The sequence below is a fragment of the Anomalospiza imberbis genome, chromosome 4 (genome assembly GCF_031753505.1).
Source record: "Anomalospiza imberbis isolate Cuckoo-Finch-1a 21T00152 chromosome 4, ASM3175350v1, whole genome shotgun sequence".
NCBI classification, from domain to species: domain Eukaryota; kingdom Metazoa; phylum Chordata; class Aves; order Passeriformes; family Viduidae; genus Anomalospiza; species Anomalospiza imberbis.
In genome coordinates this window covers 71,099,607-71,115,853 of record NC_089684.1, presented here as the reverse complement: position 1 = coordinate 71,115,853, position 16,247 = coordinate 71,099,607, and the positions used below count along the sequence as shown (strand labels likewise).

Sequence of the window (16,247 nt, the reverse complement as noted above, 5' to 3'; positions counted from 1 at the left end):
TCAGTGGTGGGGGAATTACCTCAAGCGGTGCCCATTCCTGTGATCACACCTCAGCTTTGCAGTTTTTCCTGCAGCTTTGCACATCCCACGGCTAAAATTCCCTCATTCGGTTTGCTCTGGTCCAGCTGATGAGGGGGGCTGGAGGGCCCAGGAGGTTCCTGCTCAAGCGGGACGGGGCTGAACTGCTTAGAGAGGGTTTTGGGCCGCAGAATCATGGGAAAGAGGCTTTTTAAAAAAGAAAAAGTGAGTTTTTGTGAGTGGGTCTGTGGACACGGCTGTGGTAGCGCCAGGGCTCGCCCCTAGATCCAAACGTTGATGGATGAGTGTAATGAATCGGGATGCCAGGGAAGGTGTGTGGCATGGTGACAGCGTGGTGACAGCACAGTGACTCCGGCCACTGCAGGCTCTACGAGGGGAAGGAGGTGGCCGAGTTCCAGCGCTCCCTGCAGAGGTTCTTCCTCGCCCTGAACCAGCTGATGGAGTCCCCGCTGGAGGGTCCCACACTGCTCTCCCAGGTAGGGCATGGGGCAGCGCTGGGAGGGCTCAGCTGTGCTGTGGGGCGGCAGGGAGGGTGCCCAGGCCAGTCACTGGCTGTCCCCAAGCTGGGGTGGCACCGTGCCACTGTGCCTGTGTCTGTTTTCGGGGTGATGCTGTCCATCCCGTGTGCAGACCTCAGAAGGAGCCACCCCGTGCGCTGCCTTGCTGTCCCCAGGGTCCCCTGTCCCCAGGGTCCCCCCTCGTGCACCCTGAGAGCCCAAGCCCCTGTCCCCAGGGTCTCCTGTCCCCAGGGTCCCCCCTCGTGCACCCTGAGAGCCCAAGCCCCTGTTCCCAGGGTCTCCTGTCCCCAGGGTCCCCCCTCGTGCACCCTGAGAGCCCAAGCCCCTGTTCCCAGGGTCTCCTGTCCCCAGGGTCCCCCCTCGTGCACCCTGAGACCCCAAGCCCCTGTCCCCAGGGTCTCCTGTCCCCAGGGTCCCCCCTCGTGCACCCTGAGAGCCCAAGCCCCTCACTGCACGGGGGCCGTGGCCTGGATCTGGGTCAGCAGCTCGGTGGCACCGGGCAGATGCTGTCCTGGCCACCCATGTGCTGGAGTCTGCAGAGGAAAATCTGAGGATTGTCCCCATCCTGGATCTGGCCTGGCTCATTCCCTGCGTTTGGGACCAGGCTGGCACAGGGGGCTGGGGGGAGCAGAGCTGCTGCAGGCTGGCTCTGGGATGGGGCTGCACTCTGCACCCGTGGCCTCCCAGAGGCAGGGAGGCTCCAGAGGGTGCCCTGGGAGCCCCGTCTGAAGGCAGCCCTCCGGTGTCTCTGCAGGGAGCAGCTCTGAAGTATCTCCCCTCCATCCTCGAGGACGTGTTTGGGATCTTTGACTCCTCCACTCTGGGGTAGGGTCCCTGCGTCCCCACCAACCCCAGCCCCGTGTCCTACTCAGCACCCGCCACAGCCACCTCTGTCCCTGCATCCAGCGCAGAGCTGAGGGCAAGGGCAGGCAGGGGGGGTCTGGAATCACCTCCTGATCCCTTCCCAGTGCAAAAATGGGAGAGTTCTGCTCACTTTTAGCAGCTGCCTGTGCTTGGGCAGGGGCTGAGCCTGGGAGCTCAGCCCCAGCCGGGTTCATTTTGGGAATTCAGGCAGCTTTGTCTGCTGGGTGCCTGTGGTGGGCACAGCTGCCCTGTGGGACTGTCCTGCCCCACAGAGCTCTGCCCCATCGAGGGGGTTCCCCCACCCAGCAGCTCCATCCTGAGCAGAACCTGGAGCTCCTGCTTTCACGGCTCTCCTGATGGCAGGGCCGTTCTGCGGGACTTTGTGGGGAACCTGCCGCCCCAGCGCCTGCTGAAGCAGAAGCTGCAGTCCCTGACTGACATTGCCAGCAGCAGAGCCTTCCAGTCCCACGGTGAGAGGGGTCCTGGTGGCACTGCCCTCGCTGAGCTCACCCTGAGGCCATGGCACAGGGTGGGCACGAGCCCCTGAGCAGGGACCCCTCCTCTGCCTCATGCCTGGGGTGGCTCCACAGCTGGGGACAATTCCCTCATGGCTGTGCGCCCTTGTCCCCCCCAGAGTGCCGGGAGCTGGTGCTGCAGGCGGCCCTGCCCATCCTGCAGGAGCTGATCCAGGCAGGGGAGGAGGAGGACGCCTGCATCGAGCTGCTCAGCAGCATCCTGGAAGTGCTCTACCAAGCCCAGAAGGTAAATCAGGAATCAGCTGGGCAGTGACCTGACCAAACCCCTCTCAGAGGGGTTAAGCACCAGTTCCTGGCCAGGATATTGTTCGCTGACTGTGGGTGTCACCATCCCAGCAGGAACATGCCCAGGGTGGGACACAAACCTTGTGCTTTCCACCTCAGTGAGTTTCTGGACATCCGCATGAGTGGGGAAGGGGCTTCAAGCTCAGGGATGACACTGACCTGAGGGTGGTGGGGACATCACCAGCTCTGCAGAGCTGGGAGGAAGGTGGAGGGAGGGAGGAAGAAAGTGAGGGAAGGGAGGAAGGTGAGGGGACGTCGATAATGGTTTGTGGAAGATCTGGAGAGACATTTTGTGGTATTGGCCAATCATCTACTGGCAAACCGACCAAGCAGGCTGAGAATGGCTTTTCTGGGTTTGAATAAGTCAAACAAATGGCATCCAAGCCTGATGCATTGGCCAAGGTCAACCAAACATTGGTTTTTGGTTGACTCACGGGCAGGATCACGTTACTTAAGGCAAACAACTAACTGATGGTATGGTATCTGATTTAGTTGCATATTTTGGTATGGTATCTGATTTAGTTGCATATTTTGGTATGGTATCTGATTTAGTTGCATATTTTTCTTTGGTTTCTTTTCTGATTCAAGGCACTTTTTCTTTTTGTCTTTTCCCAATTCTATTTTGGGACAGGCCAAATGTAATTAAAATTTCAATGGCCTTATACCTCGTATGCAATTCTGCCGGTCGGTGATTGCCAGTCAGCCCCTGGGCAGTATCACACTCCAAAATGAAGAGTGATGGCCCCAAACATGAGGCAGGGACGTGGTGGGCACCCACCCACCCCAATGTGGCCTGTCTGGGGTGGGCTGGGGCCATTCCTGGGGGTCTCATCTCTGCTTCTGGTGATTGCAGAGCGCAGAGAAGCTGCGAGCGCGGCACAAGGACCGTGGGGACGTGGAGCTGGTGAGTGTCCCTGCAGCAACACAACGTTGTGGGAATGCACAGGGCTCTGTGCTCTGGCTTTTCGGGAGCTTTCCTCTGTTCCTGCCCTTCCTGGATGCTCTGGGGTCCCTTCTGGGGGCCTTGGGAGGTTCAGGTGTCCCACCTGCAGTGCAGTGACTGGCACTGTGGGAGCTGAGTTGGACGCTGTGTCCTGGGAGGGTGAGGTGGTTCTTTAATTCCCACAGCACCAGGAAGCCCAGGAATGGGATGGAAAGCTCAGGAATTGTGGTGAAAATGTCTCATTAACTTTTAAACCTGAAGTAGCCTTTATGGAGAGCGTGGTGGGATGCTCTGGGGGGAGGATTCTGCTCTTGCTTCAACCCCATGAGAGCTGAACCCACCTTTACCTGCCCAGTGCCATCCCCATCATCCGCAGCCATCCTTGGCTGTCCCCACTGTCCCCAGCCAGGTGGCCACTGTGCCAGGGAGGTGTACAGAGATCCCAAATCCCATATTTATGCAGGAGCACGTTGCCTTGCTCTGACTCCAGCTCTGGATCTGGCTCCATTCCCGTGTCACCACCAAAGTGCAGCCAGTCCTTGAACGAGTCATGCCGGGACACATCCCACAGCTGGGACGTGCCCTGCCATGGCCCTGCCACCTCTTACCTTGCAGGCACAGGTGAAGAAGCACATCCAGGTGGTCCTGGAGCGGCTGCTCCACACGGTCAATCGCAGGGTGATCGTGCTGGACCGGGAGAACCCGCTGAGAGTGAGTACCACTGCGCCGCTTCCCTTCGGGTCACACGGGAGAGGTGTCGCTGGTTTGGGGGTCTGGGTGCGTGGGACTGGCTCTGCTCCTCGCTGGCCCTGCTGCCAGAACCCAGCACGATGGGGATGGATGCCAGGGATGTGCCCAGTGGGATGCAGGGGAAAGCAGGGGCCGTGCTGGGAGCAGGGCTGGAACAGCCGGTGAGTAGGGGTGAGTGGGTGGGGGGCAGAGGAGCAGGAAAAGCTGGTTTGGGAGCAGTGAAGGGTTTGGGCTTCATTATCTGCAAGACAAGCAGCTGAACCCAGTGAACCGTCGCAGTTTTACATGCCAAAAACGTGCGAGGAGCACGCTGGACACACGCGAAGGGAGGCGGGTGGGAGCTCCGCACGGAGCAGCGGTGGGAGGCGACAGAGCCGGGGCCGGCGGGGGCTCGGGATCTTCTCTGGGGACGTGGTGACAAACCCAGGAGCCGCACTGCGTCTTGGGGTGGGCGATGAGCTGTGTCGGTGTGTGTTCTGGAAGCTCGGAGCGGGGAATTGCCGTGCCGTGCCCGGGGCGCTGCGGGCAGCCGGAGCGGCGGCTCTGCCGCCGGGGCCGTGCCGCGATGCCAGCGCCGGGCTGTGATTCAGCCGTGACTCAGGCAGGAGATGCGTGCGGGGTCGCGCTGGGCTCCGTCCTGCTTTTCGCCCTCGTTCCCAGGCTCTGTGACTCGGGGCCGAAAGCGCCGGGCAGCGATGGAGGCCAGGGTGGGGATGAGGGTGGTGCAGCGCAGCCCAGGGCAGCACGGAGGCATCTTTGCGCTCCTGCTGCTCGCTCCTGGCTCCACAGGTGCCGCCTGGCAGCTCCCCCCGCACCGCCCCTGCTGCCCGTGCTGCTGCCGCAGCCCCTGCCATCAGTCGGGGGTCGCAGACCCTCCAGCTCCTGGGAAGGGCTGAGGGAACCAGAAATCCCTGTGCCCGCTCCAGGACAGCGGCCCTCCATCCATGCCGGCGCTGCTGGGCAAGAAGGGAGTTGTGGCCCTCGAGGTGTCGCCAGGGGTGTCCCTGGCACACGGGATGGGGTTTAACACTGTGGGCACCACCTGGAGAGCTGTGGCCAAACCTGCCCACCCTCTGTTCCCCTCTGTGGCTGCAGCAGCTGCTCGCCGTGGCCGGGGGTGGCCAGTGCTTTTGGAGGAGGCTGGATGATGTCCTCCTTCCTTCCTGAAGTGGTGGCCCTGCTGGGACAGCTGTGCCTGCTCCCACCACTCCTCAGGCACTCCTCAGGGTGTGCTCAGACACCCGCTGCTGCTCTGGGACCCTGATGCCGAGTTTTCCCTCCCGTGGCAGCCCCACGGAGGCTGGGATATTTGAGCTCCTCATTCCTGTCTCCCTGTCATCAGCCAGTGCATCTTCCCCACCCATGAGGCCCCTGCCCAGCCCACCCTTCCACCCGGGGGTTTTGGGCACAGGTCTCCTCTCTCCAGGCCAGAGTCTCACAGAGACCATTTCCCACTGTCTCTGCCCCGTGGAAATCCTCCGTGTTCCCAGCTAACCTGCAGGAAGCAAGGGGAGGGATGGGGTGCAGGGGTGGGCACTGATTTCAGTCTGAGTTGGGCTGGGGCACCTCAGGGAACCCCAAACAGAGGGAAATCCAGGGAAACAGCCGCTGCCCCCTCCTCAGTCTCATCCTCCTCCAGAACAGAAGCGCACAGGCGGGAGAGGATGTAACAAAAATAGCGTCTCCTTGGAATTTATTGAATTCTCCTTAAATACAGCCGCTGCTCCCCTCGCCGTTTCCACACCCGAGCTCCCCGCGTTCAACGGAATGGTTAAAAATAGAAAAGCTGGTGCTACCCAAACCCTACCGTGGGAGGGAGGGAGGGAGGACAGGTGGGCAGGGGGTCAGTGCTGGGACGGTGCCCCCGCGCTCCGGGCTCACCGGGCACCGTGCTCACAGGAACCAGAAGCATTTGCGCCGGGATTTCTTCACGTCCAGCTTTGCCGGCAGCCTCGACACGGGCGACGGCTCCTGCCTGGTCGGTGAGGTGGTCCCCGCCGCCCCCACCGCCACCCCCGCCGCCCCCAGCGCCGTCGGGGGGGAGCTCGGCCCCGTGTCGCCCTCGATGTGGCTCAGCACCCGCTGGAAGCGACCTTCCTGCTGTCGGAAATCGTGCTCCACGCTGCGCCACGCGGGGCGAGGGCACCGTGTCAGAGGGCAGCATGGCATCCCCTTGTCGCAGCCCCCCACGTGCCACAGCCCCCCATCTGCCACAGCCCCTGGCACCCCAAACACCGCCCCCGGGGAGCTCAGTGTCCCCAACACCGCTCCCGGGGAGCTCAGAGTCCCAAAACAGCCCCCAGGGAGCTCAGTGTCCCCAACACCGCTCCCGGGGAGCTCAGAGTCCCAAAACAGCCCCCAGGGAGCTCAGTGTCCCCAGCACAGCCCCCGGGGAGCTCAGAGTCCCAAAACAGCCCCCGGGGGAGCTCATCCACCCATGGCACGTCCCCCAGAGCTGAGCCCCGCCGCCCTCCCAAGGTGGCACAGGGACATGGCCAGACTTCCTGGGGTCACTGTGTACCCCTGTGAGGGGACATCCTGCTGCGTGTGCCTTCAGACAGCCCCTGCCCACCCGCTGTGGGCCGTGAGGGGTGGTCCGGGGGGCTGGATCCCTCCCAAACATCCCGCCGGAGCATCCCCGACCTCCCTTGTGCCAGAGGGACAGACCAGTACCAGCCTGAGTGGCCCGGGGTCTTTTGGGGTGGGTCCTTCTCCTTCTTTTGGGGTGGGTCCTTCTCCGCTGCCTCCCCTGCCCCATCCTTTTGCTCCATCCTCTGCCCCACCCCACTGCCAGTGCCATGGCTTTGTATGTGGCCGGCAAGAGCAGGACATGGCCTGGATGGGGACCAGTGCTGAGGCTGGGGGGGCGAGCCGGGGGTCTGTGGGACCCCTGGGAGCAACGAGCCCCCTGGAGAGGGGTTGTGTGTCCCGGGGGCCATGGCTGAGGACAGCTGCAGCACCGGGAAATGGCGAGAGCATGCAAGGCTCTGCTGCTGCCCATCACGCGGCTGACGAGGCAGGAATTAGGGTGTCCCTGGTCTGGGTGGGTGAGGGGGACTGTGCCCCCCTCCACAGCTCTCAGGTTTCTGGAGCCCTAAGTGTCCCCACAGGTCAAGGTCCCTGCAGCTGTTGCTGTCCCCTCCAGCCTTTGCTGTGCCCACAGTGTCCCTGCAGCCCCCGGTGTCCCTGCAGCCCCCGGTGTCCCCGCAGCCCCCGGTGTCCCTGCAGCCCCCGGTGTCCCTGCAGCCTCCGGTGTCCCTGCAGCCTCTGGTGTCCCTGCAGCACCCTGTGTCCCTGCAGCACCCTGTGTCCCTGCAGCCCCCAGTGTCCCTCCAGTCCCCGGTGTCCCTGCAGCCCCCGGTGTCCCTGCAGCACCCTGTGTCCCTGCAGCACCCTGTGTCCCTGCAGCCCCCAGTGTCCCTCCAGTCCCCGGTGTCCCTGCAGCCCCCAGTATCCCCACAGCCTCCGGTGTCCCCGCAGCCTCCGGTGTCCCCACAGCCCCCGGTGATCCTGCAGCCCCCAGTGTCCCTCCAGTCCCCAGTGTCCCCGCAGCCCCCGGTGTCCCCGCAGCACCCTGTGGTGCGGGCTGGCTGCTGGCAGCCACGTGCTGCGATGTTCCCTCACACGGAAACCTCGTCAATCTCCTCACACCAGCCACGTCCCATCGGATCAGCGAGGTGCCACCGAGTGTGCCCGGGAACGCGCACGTGGCGCGGCCACCCCGCACACGGGCAGCGCCCCACGAGCCCCCCGGAGTGCTGACACCTCCCGTCACCTCCCCTAGCCAGGACAAGGAGTGTCCCAGCCATTTCTAGAGAAAAGGGTGAGGGGTGCAGATCACAGTGAGGGGGCAGTGCAGGCAGGGGCCTCAACTCCCCTGCAGTGACACAGGGAAGGGTTGGCACCGCTGTGGGACCCTAAGGTGGGATGGGGCAGGCAGGTCAGATCCCCTCCACGGGCCATCCCTGGGGTCTGGTGCTGGGGGTGCTGCCCCTGCTCCCTCACCCTGTGTTCCCCCAGAGCCTGTCCTCATCCCACGGGTGGCAGCAAAAGCCACAGCGAGTCCCCAGTGGGAGCCTGGCCGTTCCGGGGAGCCACCTCCCCCAGATGTGACATCCGTGCTGCTGCCATGCTGCCTGGAGACAGGCTCGTCAGGCCTAATTAGCCTGAAGTCCCCCAAGAGCTGCAGCGGGGGAGTGTGGAGCAAGCGTGCGTGGGGAGCAGGAGTGCCGAGGCAGCACCGCCACTGGGCACAGGGACACGAGGGGACCCCAGCAGGGCACCCCCAGCCTGAGGTGCCCCAAGGAGGGGGCACGGTGCTCCCAGAGCATGGCAGGGCAGTGGCACACGTGCACCACGGTGATCAGGCACTCCAGAGCTCACCATGTCCTACACATCCAGTGCTAACAGCATCAGCCTAATTAACAGCAAAATGGGAACACACCTGGCCAGCCACCTGCACTGCAGAGGGGACGGCCAGAGGGACACACGGCGGTGCCTGGAAGGGCAGAAGGCTTTAGCAAAACTGCAAGCCTCCCAGTTCCCCCAAAGATAATGCTGGGAGGGCAGGAAATGCCTTTTCCCACACACCAAATGGGATCCGAGGAGAGAGTGCAGCAGAGGAAGGGGCTTCCACGGCCTGGCCCAGAGCCAACGCTGGGAAGCAGAGCCCAGGCCCTGTGTTCCCAAACCATAGTGAGGGGCAGGAACCCATCTGCAGCATCTGTGCAGAGCTGGCACAGGGACTACAGGATGCAGCCTGGATTTGGAGCGAGCCCACGCACCAGCCGCTAGCGAGGCTTCCCCGATAGATTGCTGTTACAGGAGATGAATGCTCTGCCATCGTGCCAGAGCAGCCCCCTTCCAGATGCTGCTCCTCCATGGAGATCACCCTGGCTGATCCTGATCTGCGGGGAGGGAGGGACAGATCCAGCCCAAGTGACAGCCCAGACACCCAAAAGTGCTCTGTGTGCGGTGCCCCCAACACGGCGACAGGAGGTGGGGGCCTGACTGTCACCCTCCCTCCTGCCTCATAACCAGTGGAGAAGTCTGGGAGTGCAGGGAAGCAGAACCCGAGGGATGCTCGGGGCCGGGGCTGGCCCTCACCTGTAGATGATGCAGGCACAGTCCCGGCAGGTCCCGCAGTTGGCGATGTCCTGCCCGGTCCGGTACGAGTGTCGCCTGTGACAGAGATGTGCCGTGAGCTTGGAGACCTGGTCTGGGTCTGTCTGCGTCCTCTGCTGCCCCTGGTCCCACCCCAGCAGCCAGGAGCCAGGACTCTCCTCCCTGGATCCCAGCTCCTCTTCCTCTCCGGGATCCATCTCCTCTCCTCCCTGGATCCCAGCTCCTCTTCCTCTCCGGGATCCATCTCCTCTCCTCCCTGGATCCCAGCTCCTCTTCCTCTCCGGGATCCATCTCCTCTCCTCCCTGGATCCCAGCTCCTCTTCCTCTCCGGGATCCATCTCCTCTCCTCCCTGGATCCCAGCTCCTCTTCCTCTCCGGGATCCATCTCCTCTCCTCCCTGGATCCCAGCTCCTCTTCCTCTCCGGGATCCATCTCCTCTCCTCCCTGGATCCCAGCTCCTCTTTTTCTCCAGGATCCATCTCCTCTCCTCCCACGTGATCCCAAGCCAGGTGCTTCTCTGATGGCAGCACACGAGTGCTGGGCACAGTGGCATCTCCAAACCCTTCCCGCTGTGTCCTCCCTTCCCATCCCCATCCCAGTCCTCATCCCAAGGGTCCCCACGCCTGCAGCCCCCAGGTCACCACACATCTCCCCACGCATGGTGCCACGGAGGGAGCACAAGGCACATGGTGCTGCCCTGGCACAGCAGTGCCCTGGCAGATGGGCGCAGGGAGATGCTCCAGACTAATCTCCAGCCTACGCTACACTCGGAATTTATCTTTTTGATGTTTTTGTACCAGAGCATCCTTCTCCTCCTCGGGAAGGTGCACAGGACTTGGATTAAGCTGATTCCTGCCCAGGCTCAGCTCATGCTGCTGCATCCTCGTCCCTTTCTACAGAAGGGGTCTTCACCCCACATTTCTCTGCTGATGGTGCCAGACCCCAGCCCTGAGACACCCTGATCCCAAGGGCTGTACTGGGGTCCTCCTGCACCCCAGCACTGCTGGTCCCTGCTCATTCTGCTCAGTCCAAAAGGAGCCCTGTGAATGCTGTTGGTCCCTTTGGGACCCCTTCTCCATGTCTCCATTGCCCCTTCAGGGCTGTGGATTTTGGGGGCACAGCTGGAAGAACAAGTCCCACATACACATCACATTTCCCCGTTGAAATCTTCCTCCTGTTACTCGACCTTGACCAGGACTGTTCTCAGCCCTCAGAAACTGGGTCTGTTAATGCACCAAATTACACATTGCAATGGGGATTTATTCTGCCAGCACCTGAATTAGATCATGAGGCCCTTTATACATATATATATATATATATATGGTACGTAAATGTGTATGTGCCTGCGGCTCTGGCGTTGTACAACAGCCCCCCTCTGCTGGGAGAGCTCATCCTGGGATAGTCTTTCATGTTTTATATATATAATTTTTTGTGGGATGTTGCTGGTGGTCAGTGCCAGGATGTTTCAGGGCTGGTGGCCCTGCTCTGGTGGGCAGTGGGCACCTGGGGTGTGATCTGTGGCAAACGAGGCTCTGCTGTTCTGCAGCATAAGGACACCAGGATAATGTTTTATGTGATTTTCTAGCCCTGGATTTCCTGTCTCTGGGCATCTTTTTTGCTTATTTGTAATAGAAAACAGAGTTGAGGTCTTAATTAAGGGGTCCCTCCCCACTGACAGTGCTCCAGGGGTGGCAAGGGGGCAATATTCCCTGTGCTTCACTCACAGCCAAAACCATCTGATTGAATGGTTGGATCACAGCAATCTTGGGCATCAGGAGCAAGCCCCGGAGATTTTTCAGGAGGATGCCAGGCCCAGCACCTCTTGGGGGTTTATTGGTTGCCCTCGTGTGAGATGAGTTTGGAGCATTTCAGCCTAAGGCCATCGTGGGCTGACCTAGAACACCTTCCTCAATTTGGCAGATCTGCCTGGGAGGCCAAGGAATGCTGGCCTGGGGAGCTCCCTGCCCCTCAGAGCAGGCCCTGGGCAGGGCAGGATGGGGGTGCTGGGCACCTCCCCAGGATGCAGCCAAACCCACCAAGAGGGCACCAATCCACTTTGGATTTGTGCCAAAGGTACCTCCACGGATGGGGCAGGGATGTTGGTGCCTGGCTTTGCCTGCCGTTGGGATGTGACATTCTAGATCCCTGCTCCCAGTGACCAGTGGGGAAATCAGCTGCACCAGAGCCGGGCAGGAACCCAGCACCCCCTCATCCCCGACACCTGCGCCCCTGCACCGGTCCCTGGGCACGGGCAAGGCACCGTGGGTGCGTGAGACCTCGCACCAAGACATGGAGCCACGTGCACGTGGACAGCAGCTCTGAGTTTCTCAGAGGGAAACACCCTAAGGAGGCAGCAGCATCCAAATCTCTGTCAGGGTCTCCCATCCTACATCCCCGGCCCCCGGGGACATTGTCCCCACAGCCCCCCACTCTGTCCCCGCCTACTCACCCATCCCGCTGCGCCTCCTTCTTCTCCAGGTCCTGGATGACGTCCAGCAGCACCCGGATGGTTTGCTGGCTGGTCTCCAGCACCCCTTCCAGGGACTGCAGCTGGGAATGCAGGTCCCCCTGCTCCCCGGGCCCCCGGGGGCCCTCTCCCTGAGATGTCCGGGCGTCCTCATCCCTCGCTGGTGGTCCCACCGGCCCCTTGGCCACCACCACCAGCTGCAGAAGGTCCTGGACGTGGTGCAGCGTGTCCGGCGGCTCGGCGGCTCGGCAGGGCTGTCCGTGCCGGGGGGCCTCTGCCGCCCACCCGGCCGCTCGTGTCCCCGCGCTGGGGCCCTGTGGGGCCGTGGACAGCGGCTCCCTGGGCCCCTCGGGTCCTGCCCAGCCATGCCCGGGTTCGGCGGCGCGGAGCCGGCTGCAGGTGCCGAGGGCAGCTGGTGTCTTGTCCGGCGTGCCGGCGGCCGAGCTGTGCCAGCCCGGCGCTGCGGGGATGGGGGCTGGCGAGGCGCAGCAGGGCCCCCCCCACAGCGTGGCGCAGAGCTGGTGCTGGGGTGGCGGGGGGTCCCGCGGGGGGTTGCCCTGAGGTGGCTGCCGGAGGCCGTGGGTGTCCGTGGCGGGGACGGGCTGCCGGCGGTGCGGCGAGGGCTGGCACGGGGGCGCCGGGCGGCCGCAGGGCAGGGTCCGCTCCGAGTCGCTCCGGCCGAGCCCCCGCTGCTCGGCGGGCGGCCGGGGCTGGCCGCAGGGCACGGAGGCCGGGCGGGGGGTGACCCCGTGGTCGCCCCGGGGGCTCCCGCGGAGCTGGGCACAGGCTGGGGGTGGCGGGCAGGGCTCGGGGGTGCAGCTTTGCACCGGAGGGGCGCAGCGGGCAGCGGGGCAGCCGGCCGTGCCCTGGTAAGGGGGAGGGGGGTCCCTGGGTGGCGGCGGTGGTGGTGTGCGGCGCACCTTGGCGTGCTGGGCGAGGACCGCGGTGCGCTCGTGGGTGGGGAGGCTGCCGGGGGCCCGCGGGGGCACGGCCCAGCTGGCCACGGTGGGCACGGCCGCTCCCGGGCACCGGGCGCTCGCCGCGGCGGGCAGTACCGCATCCTCCGCCACATCGCAGACGCTCTTGCTGCGGGGCTGGGGGGCCGGGAAGGGCTTCTGGAGGCTGGGGGAGGTCTGGATGGCGGTGCTCATGCACGCCTTCCTGGGTATGGGCAGCGTCAGCGAGCCCGGCTGCGCCTGGGGCCAGCTGCGCCGCGAGGCACGGAGAGCCGCCGGCTCAGGGGGGTCCCTGGGGGGCGGCGAGGCACGTGGGGTGTTGTGGCCGGGGCTGGCCGCGGGCCCGGGCGGGGGGCTGTCCGCCCGCGCCGCGCCGGCCTCCACCAGGTCCTTGAAGCGGACCTGCTGCGTGCGGTTGCGCCGGCGCTTGAGGCGGCTCTCGATGTCGGGCGAGTCGCGGTTGAGCAGCACCGAGCGCACCGTCATGGCTTTCTCCTGGCTGCCCTCGCCGGCGGGGGCCGGGCCGGGCACGGGCTCACGGCTGACCATGGCTCAGGGCCGCGGGGCCGGGGTGCTGCGGCGGGGCGCGGGGGGCCGAGCGCCGGCGGCCGGAGCCCTGGGCTGCAGCCGTCCCCGGAGCTGCTGGGGCGGCGGGCAGCCTCATCCCGCGCCGCCACGGACAGGGGATGCTGGGCGGGAGGTGGGCGAGGGGCCGCCGGGCATGCTGCCCGCCGCCCGGCCCTAGAGCCCCCGGCACGCCGCCCCGACAGCCGTGCCCGGTACCGCGGCTCCCCGCCGGCGCCCGCAGCCCATCGTCCCGCCGCGGCCGCCCGGGCTCAGGGCCGCCCGCTGCGGGCCGCCCGGTGCCGGCCGTGCCCGCCCATGGCTCCCGGACCTGAGGGGACAAAGAGAGGTGCGTCAGACCCGGCCACGCCACCGCGGCCCCCGAGGACACAAGTGTCCCCGTGGAACTGCCGGCCTCTCCCACCTCGGCTCCCTCCCAGCCCACCATCACCAAACGCGAAGAGACAGGCTTTGATCTGCGGCGCTGCCTCCTCAGCACAAAGGGAGAAGGGAAAAGAAAGCCCTTTAGCATAAACACGTTCCGAGTTCACAGCTCAAATCAAGCAGAAGCAGCTGTTAAAAATAGCTCTGCCTCGCCGGGGCTGGTGCCTCGTGCGCGGGGCGCGGGCAGCGGGAGGGCAGGGCAGGGGCCAGGGCAAGGGGCTCCCGTGAGGGACGGACGGACGGACACGGGGCACCCCCCGCACGTGGGACACCCGCCGGGCACGGGCACGAGCTCGGCGGGAGATGGGCCAGGCGTGGGGCACCCACCCAGGACGGGACATGGAAGGATGGGCATGGGATCCATCCTGCCAAGGGCATGGCCAGAGTGACACAGGGGACGTGGCACGCGTGGTTGTCGGGCTGCAGGCATGGGGGACCAGCTCTGGGAGCAGTGGCGAGACAGTGGCTTGGGGACGCGGAGTCGCTTCAGACACGTGGGAACGAGCAGGAGGGAGCAGCTTCAGTAAGGCCGGGGGATGTCACCGACACCAGCAGCACTTCACAGGCGGCACAGGGGCAGGACCCAGGCTCACAGGGGGGATTGCACCCAGCTATATCCCCATCCCTGCCATCATCCTGCTCCCTGCCGTTGTCCCCGTCCCTGCCATCGTTCCCGCACGGCTCTGCAGGTCTTCTCCTCCCCACACCTGCAAGGGGAATCACCCCGCTGCCCTGTCCCAGACGTGCCCCCAGCACCCACCCCCGTGCCCACTGGGCCGCTGGTGGCTGCCCCGGCCCGTCACACTGCCCGGGCACCAGGAGCACGGGGCACACCGGGAGCCCCGCTGGGACGTCCCGAGGTGCAGGGGAGGCCGTCGGCTCCTTTTGGGACGCAGCCAAAACCAGAAATTCCAGCCGCAGCGAGCAGTGGTTCGGCTTTGTCGCACCACACCATGCCCCGTGTCCCACATCCCCGTGGTCCCCGCCCCAGAGCACAGCCCGGTGCTCCCGCAGTGTCCCCGCACCCTCTCCGCATGCCGAGGCGGGAGCCTGGCTGGCTCCGCAGCCCCCCTGCCCTCACTGCGGACGCACAGACGGCTCAGACACCCCCGGTCCCCTCCTTGTCTTGCCTTGCTCCTGCTGGCACGAAGCGCTGACTCAGCACAGCAGCCCGGAGTCCCCAGTGCCGGCACAACCAAACTTCCAGCGCTGCGTGCCGGTGCCCCGTGCCCGCGCACGCCGGCAGTGAGCACTGACCCAGCGGAGCCGGGGGCTCTCACAGCCCTCCCTGCGCCCACCCCGGCCCCGCACACCCTGCTCCCTGTTCGTCGGGATGCTGCTCCACGCGCCGCCCAGCCGCCCGGCGCTTCCCTTCCCGAGCTTGGAGCCGTGCCCAGACACCCGGAGATGTCTGCGAGGCAGGACGAGACGAGGGATGGGATGGGGCTCCTCGTTAGTATGGACAGCAACAGGCGGAGGAGCGAGCTGGCTGGGGCTGGAGCCAGAGGCGCCCGTCCTCGCTTCCTGCATCACCACATCCCTCCTGGCCCGGGGCACGGGCACCCACGCTGGCCTGGGCACAGCCTGCCAGGGCATCCGTGAGAGACACCCCTGAGGCCCCGTCACAGACATGGGGTCACCTCTCTCCTTGTGCCACACACGTGGCCGGTGCCCAGAGCTTGGTGTCCCCGGCAGCATCCTTGGCTGTGGCCGTGCCAGGGAGGGCAACACGCCGAGGGCAGAGGGACCTGCTGGCCACATCTCCGTGCTGGAGCCGAGCGCTCCAGAGGAGCCTGCGTGTGCCAGCCTGCTCCGGAGGGGTCCTTAATGGGGGCGTGGGGCAGAGGGTGCGGGAAAAGGCTCCGAGGGCCGGGCACGGGGCTGGAGCACCACTGGCACTGTCTAAAGGCAGGACCAGCCTGTGATGCTGCGACGGGGCCCTGGCCGAGCCGTGGCTGACGCAGCGTGGGACGAGGCCGTTCCCCTGCCGACGCGGCAAACGCGGCGCTGTCACTCAGCGGGGCCTCGCCGGAGCACCCTCGGCCTTCCCAAACCGCCGGGAGATCAGAGACGAGCCACAAGGACAAAGGGAAGCCTATAAATTATACATGGAGCAACTCCGTTTGGGAACAGTTCTGAGGATGTCAAACACCCACGCCAGGACCCTCCCACGCATCCCTGCGTTTTCTCTGTGCTGTGGTTGGATTTAGTGCCGCGCTCGGGCACTGTTTGCAGCACGCCGGCATCTCCGAGCATGGATAATGAGTCCCGTTGTGGGGCGGGATCAGGATGGTGCCACCTAAGGTCTGATGGACTCTCCTGGACTGCCCCTGAACCCGAGGAACCCACTCTGCTGGTGGCTCCAAAGGATGTCTCGGATGCACCTGGCACCCAGCACTTCCCAGCCACTCTTCAAGCACATTTACTGGGCGATGGTGCCCAGCACCTCAATCCTGAGCCTGCCGGAGCCCCTCCAAGGTCCTGAGCCCACCACAGCTCCTTCCAGGGTCTACTCAAACAGGACCCCAGGGCTGTGGCCACTCCTCCCTCCAGGAGAGACCTGTGCAAACCCCCCGAGGCCAAAGCAGGAGCCCTGGTGCTCCACACTGATGCGCCCTGCTGGACATTGGGGTCGTCCTCGGAGTGGTCGTTGGACAGTGACCTCAGGAGAGCCCAGTGGGTGGGACAGGGAGCCACAGAGCCCTGGCATGGCAATCTGGGGAATGCAGGTGGGCTGGAACCGCCCAGGGAGTGGGT

At 64.8% G+C, this 16,247-nt stretch overlaps 2 protein-coding genes across 2 annotated transcripts in view; one reads left to right on the top strand and one right to left on the bottom strand.

The window, feature by feature from the left end:
• Window positions 1-16,247, top strand: part of LOC137473252 (dedicator of cytokinesis protein 2-like) — a 47,479-nt gene that overhangs the window by 15,169 nt on the left and 16,063 nt on the right. The window contains exons 23-28 of the mRNA XM_068189109.1: window positions 404-515; window positions 1,312-1,382; window positions 1,785-1,891; window positions 2,056-2,183; window positions 3,096-3,146; window positions 3,801-3,896. Of these exons, the coding sequence (XP_068045210.1) occupies window positions 404-515; window positions 1,312-1,382; window positions 1,785-1,891; window positions 2,056-2,183; window positions 3,096-3,146; window positions 3,801-3,896 (565 nt within the window). The remainder of the gene's footprint in view (window positions 1-403; window positions 516-1,311; window positions 1,383-1,784; window positions 1,892-2,055; window positions 2,184-3,095; window positions 3,147-3,800; window positions 3,897-16,247) is intronic.
• LOC137473246 (INSYN2B protein-like) lies at window positions 5,602-13,066 on the bottom strand. The gene is made up of 3 exons (XM_068189097.1): window positions 11,509-13,066; window positions 9,042-9,116; window positions 5,602-6,057 (listed from the first exon to the last, which is right to left on the bottom strand). Exons 1-3 carry the CDS (start codon window positions 13,029-13,031, stop codon window positions 5,829-5,831), a joined length of 1,827 nt encoding a protein of 608 aa, XP_068045198.1. The 5' UTR covers window positions 13,032-13,066; the 3' UTR covers window positions 5,602-5,828.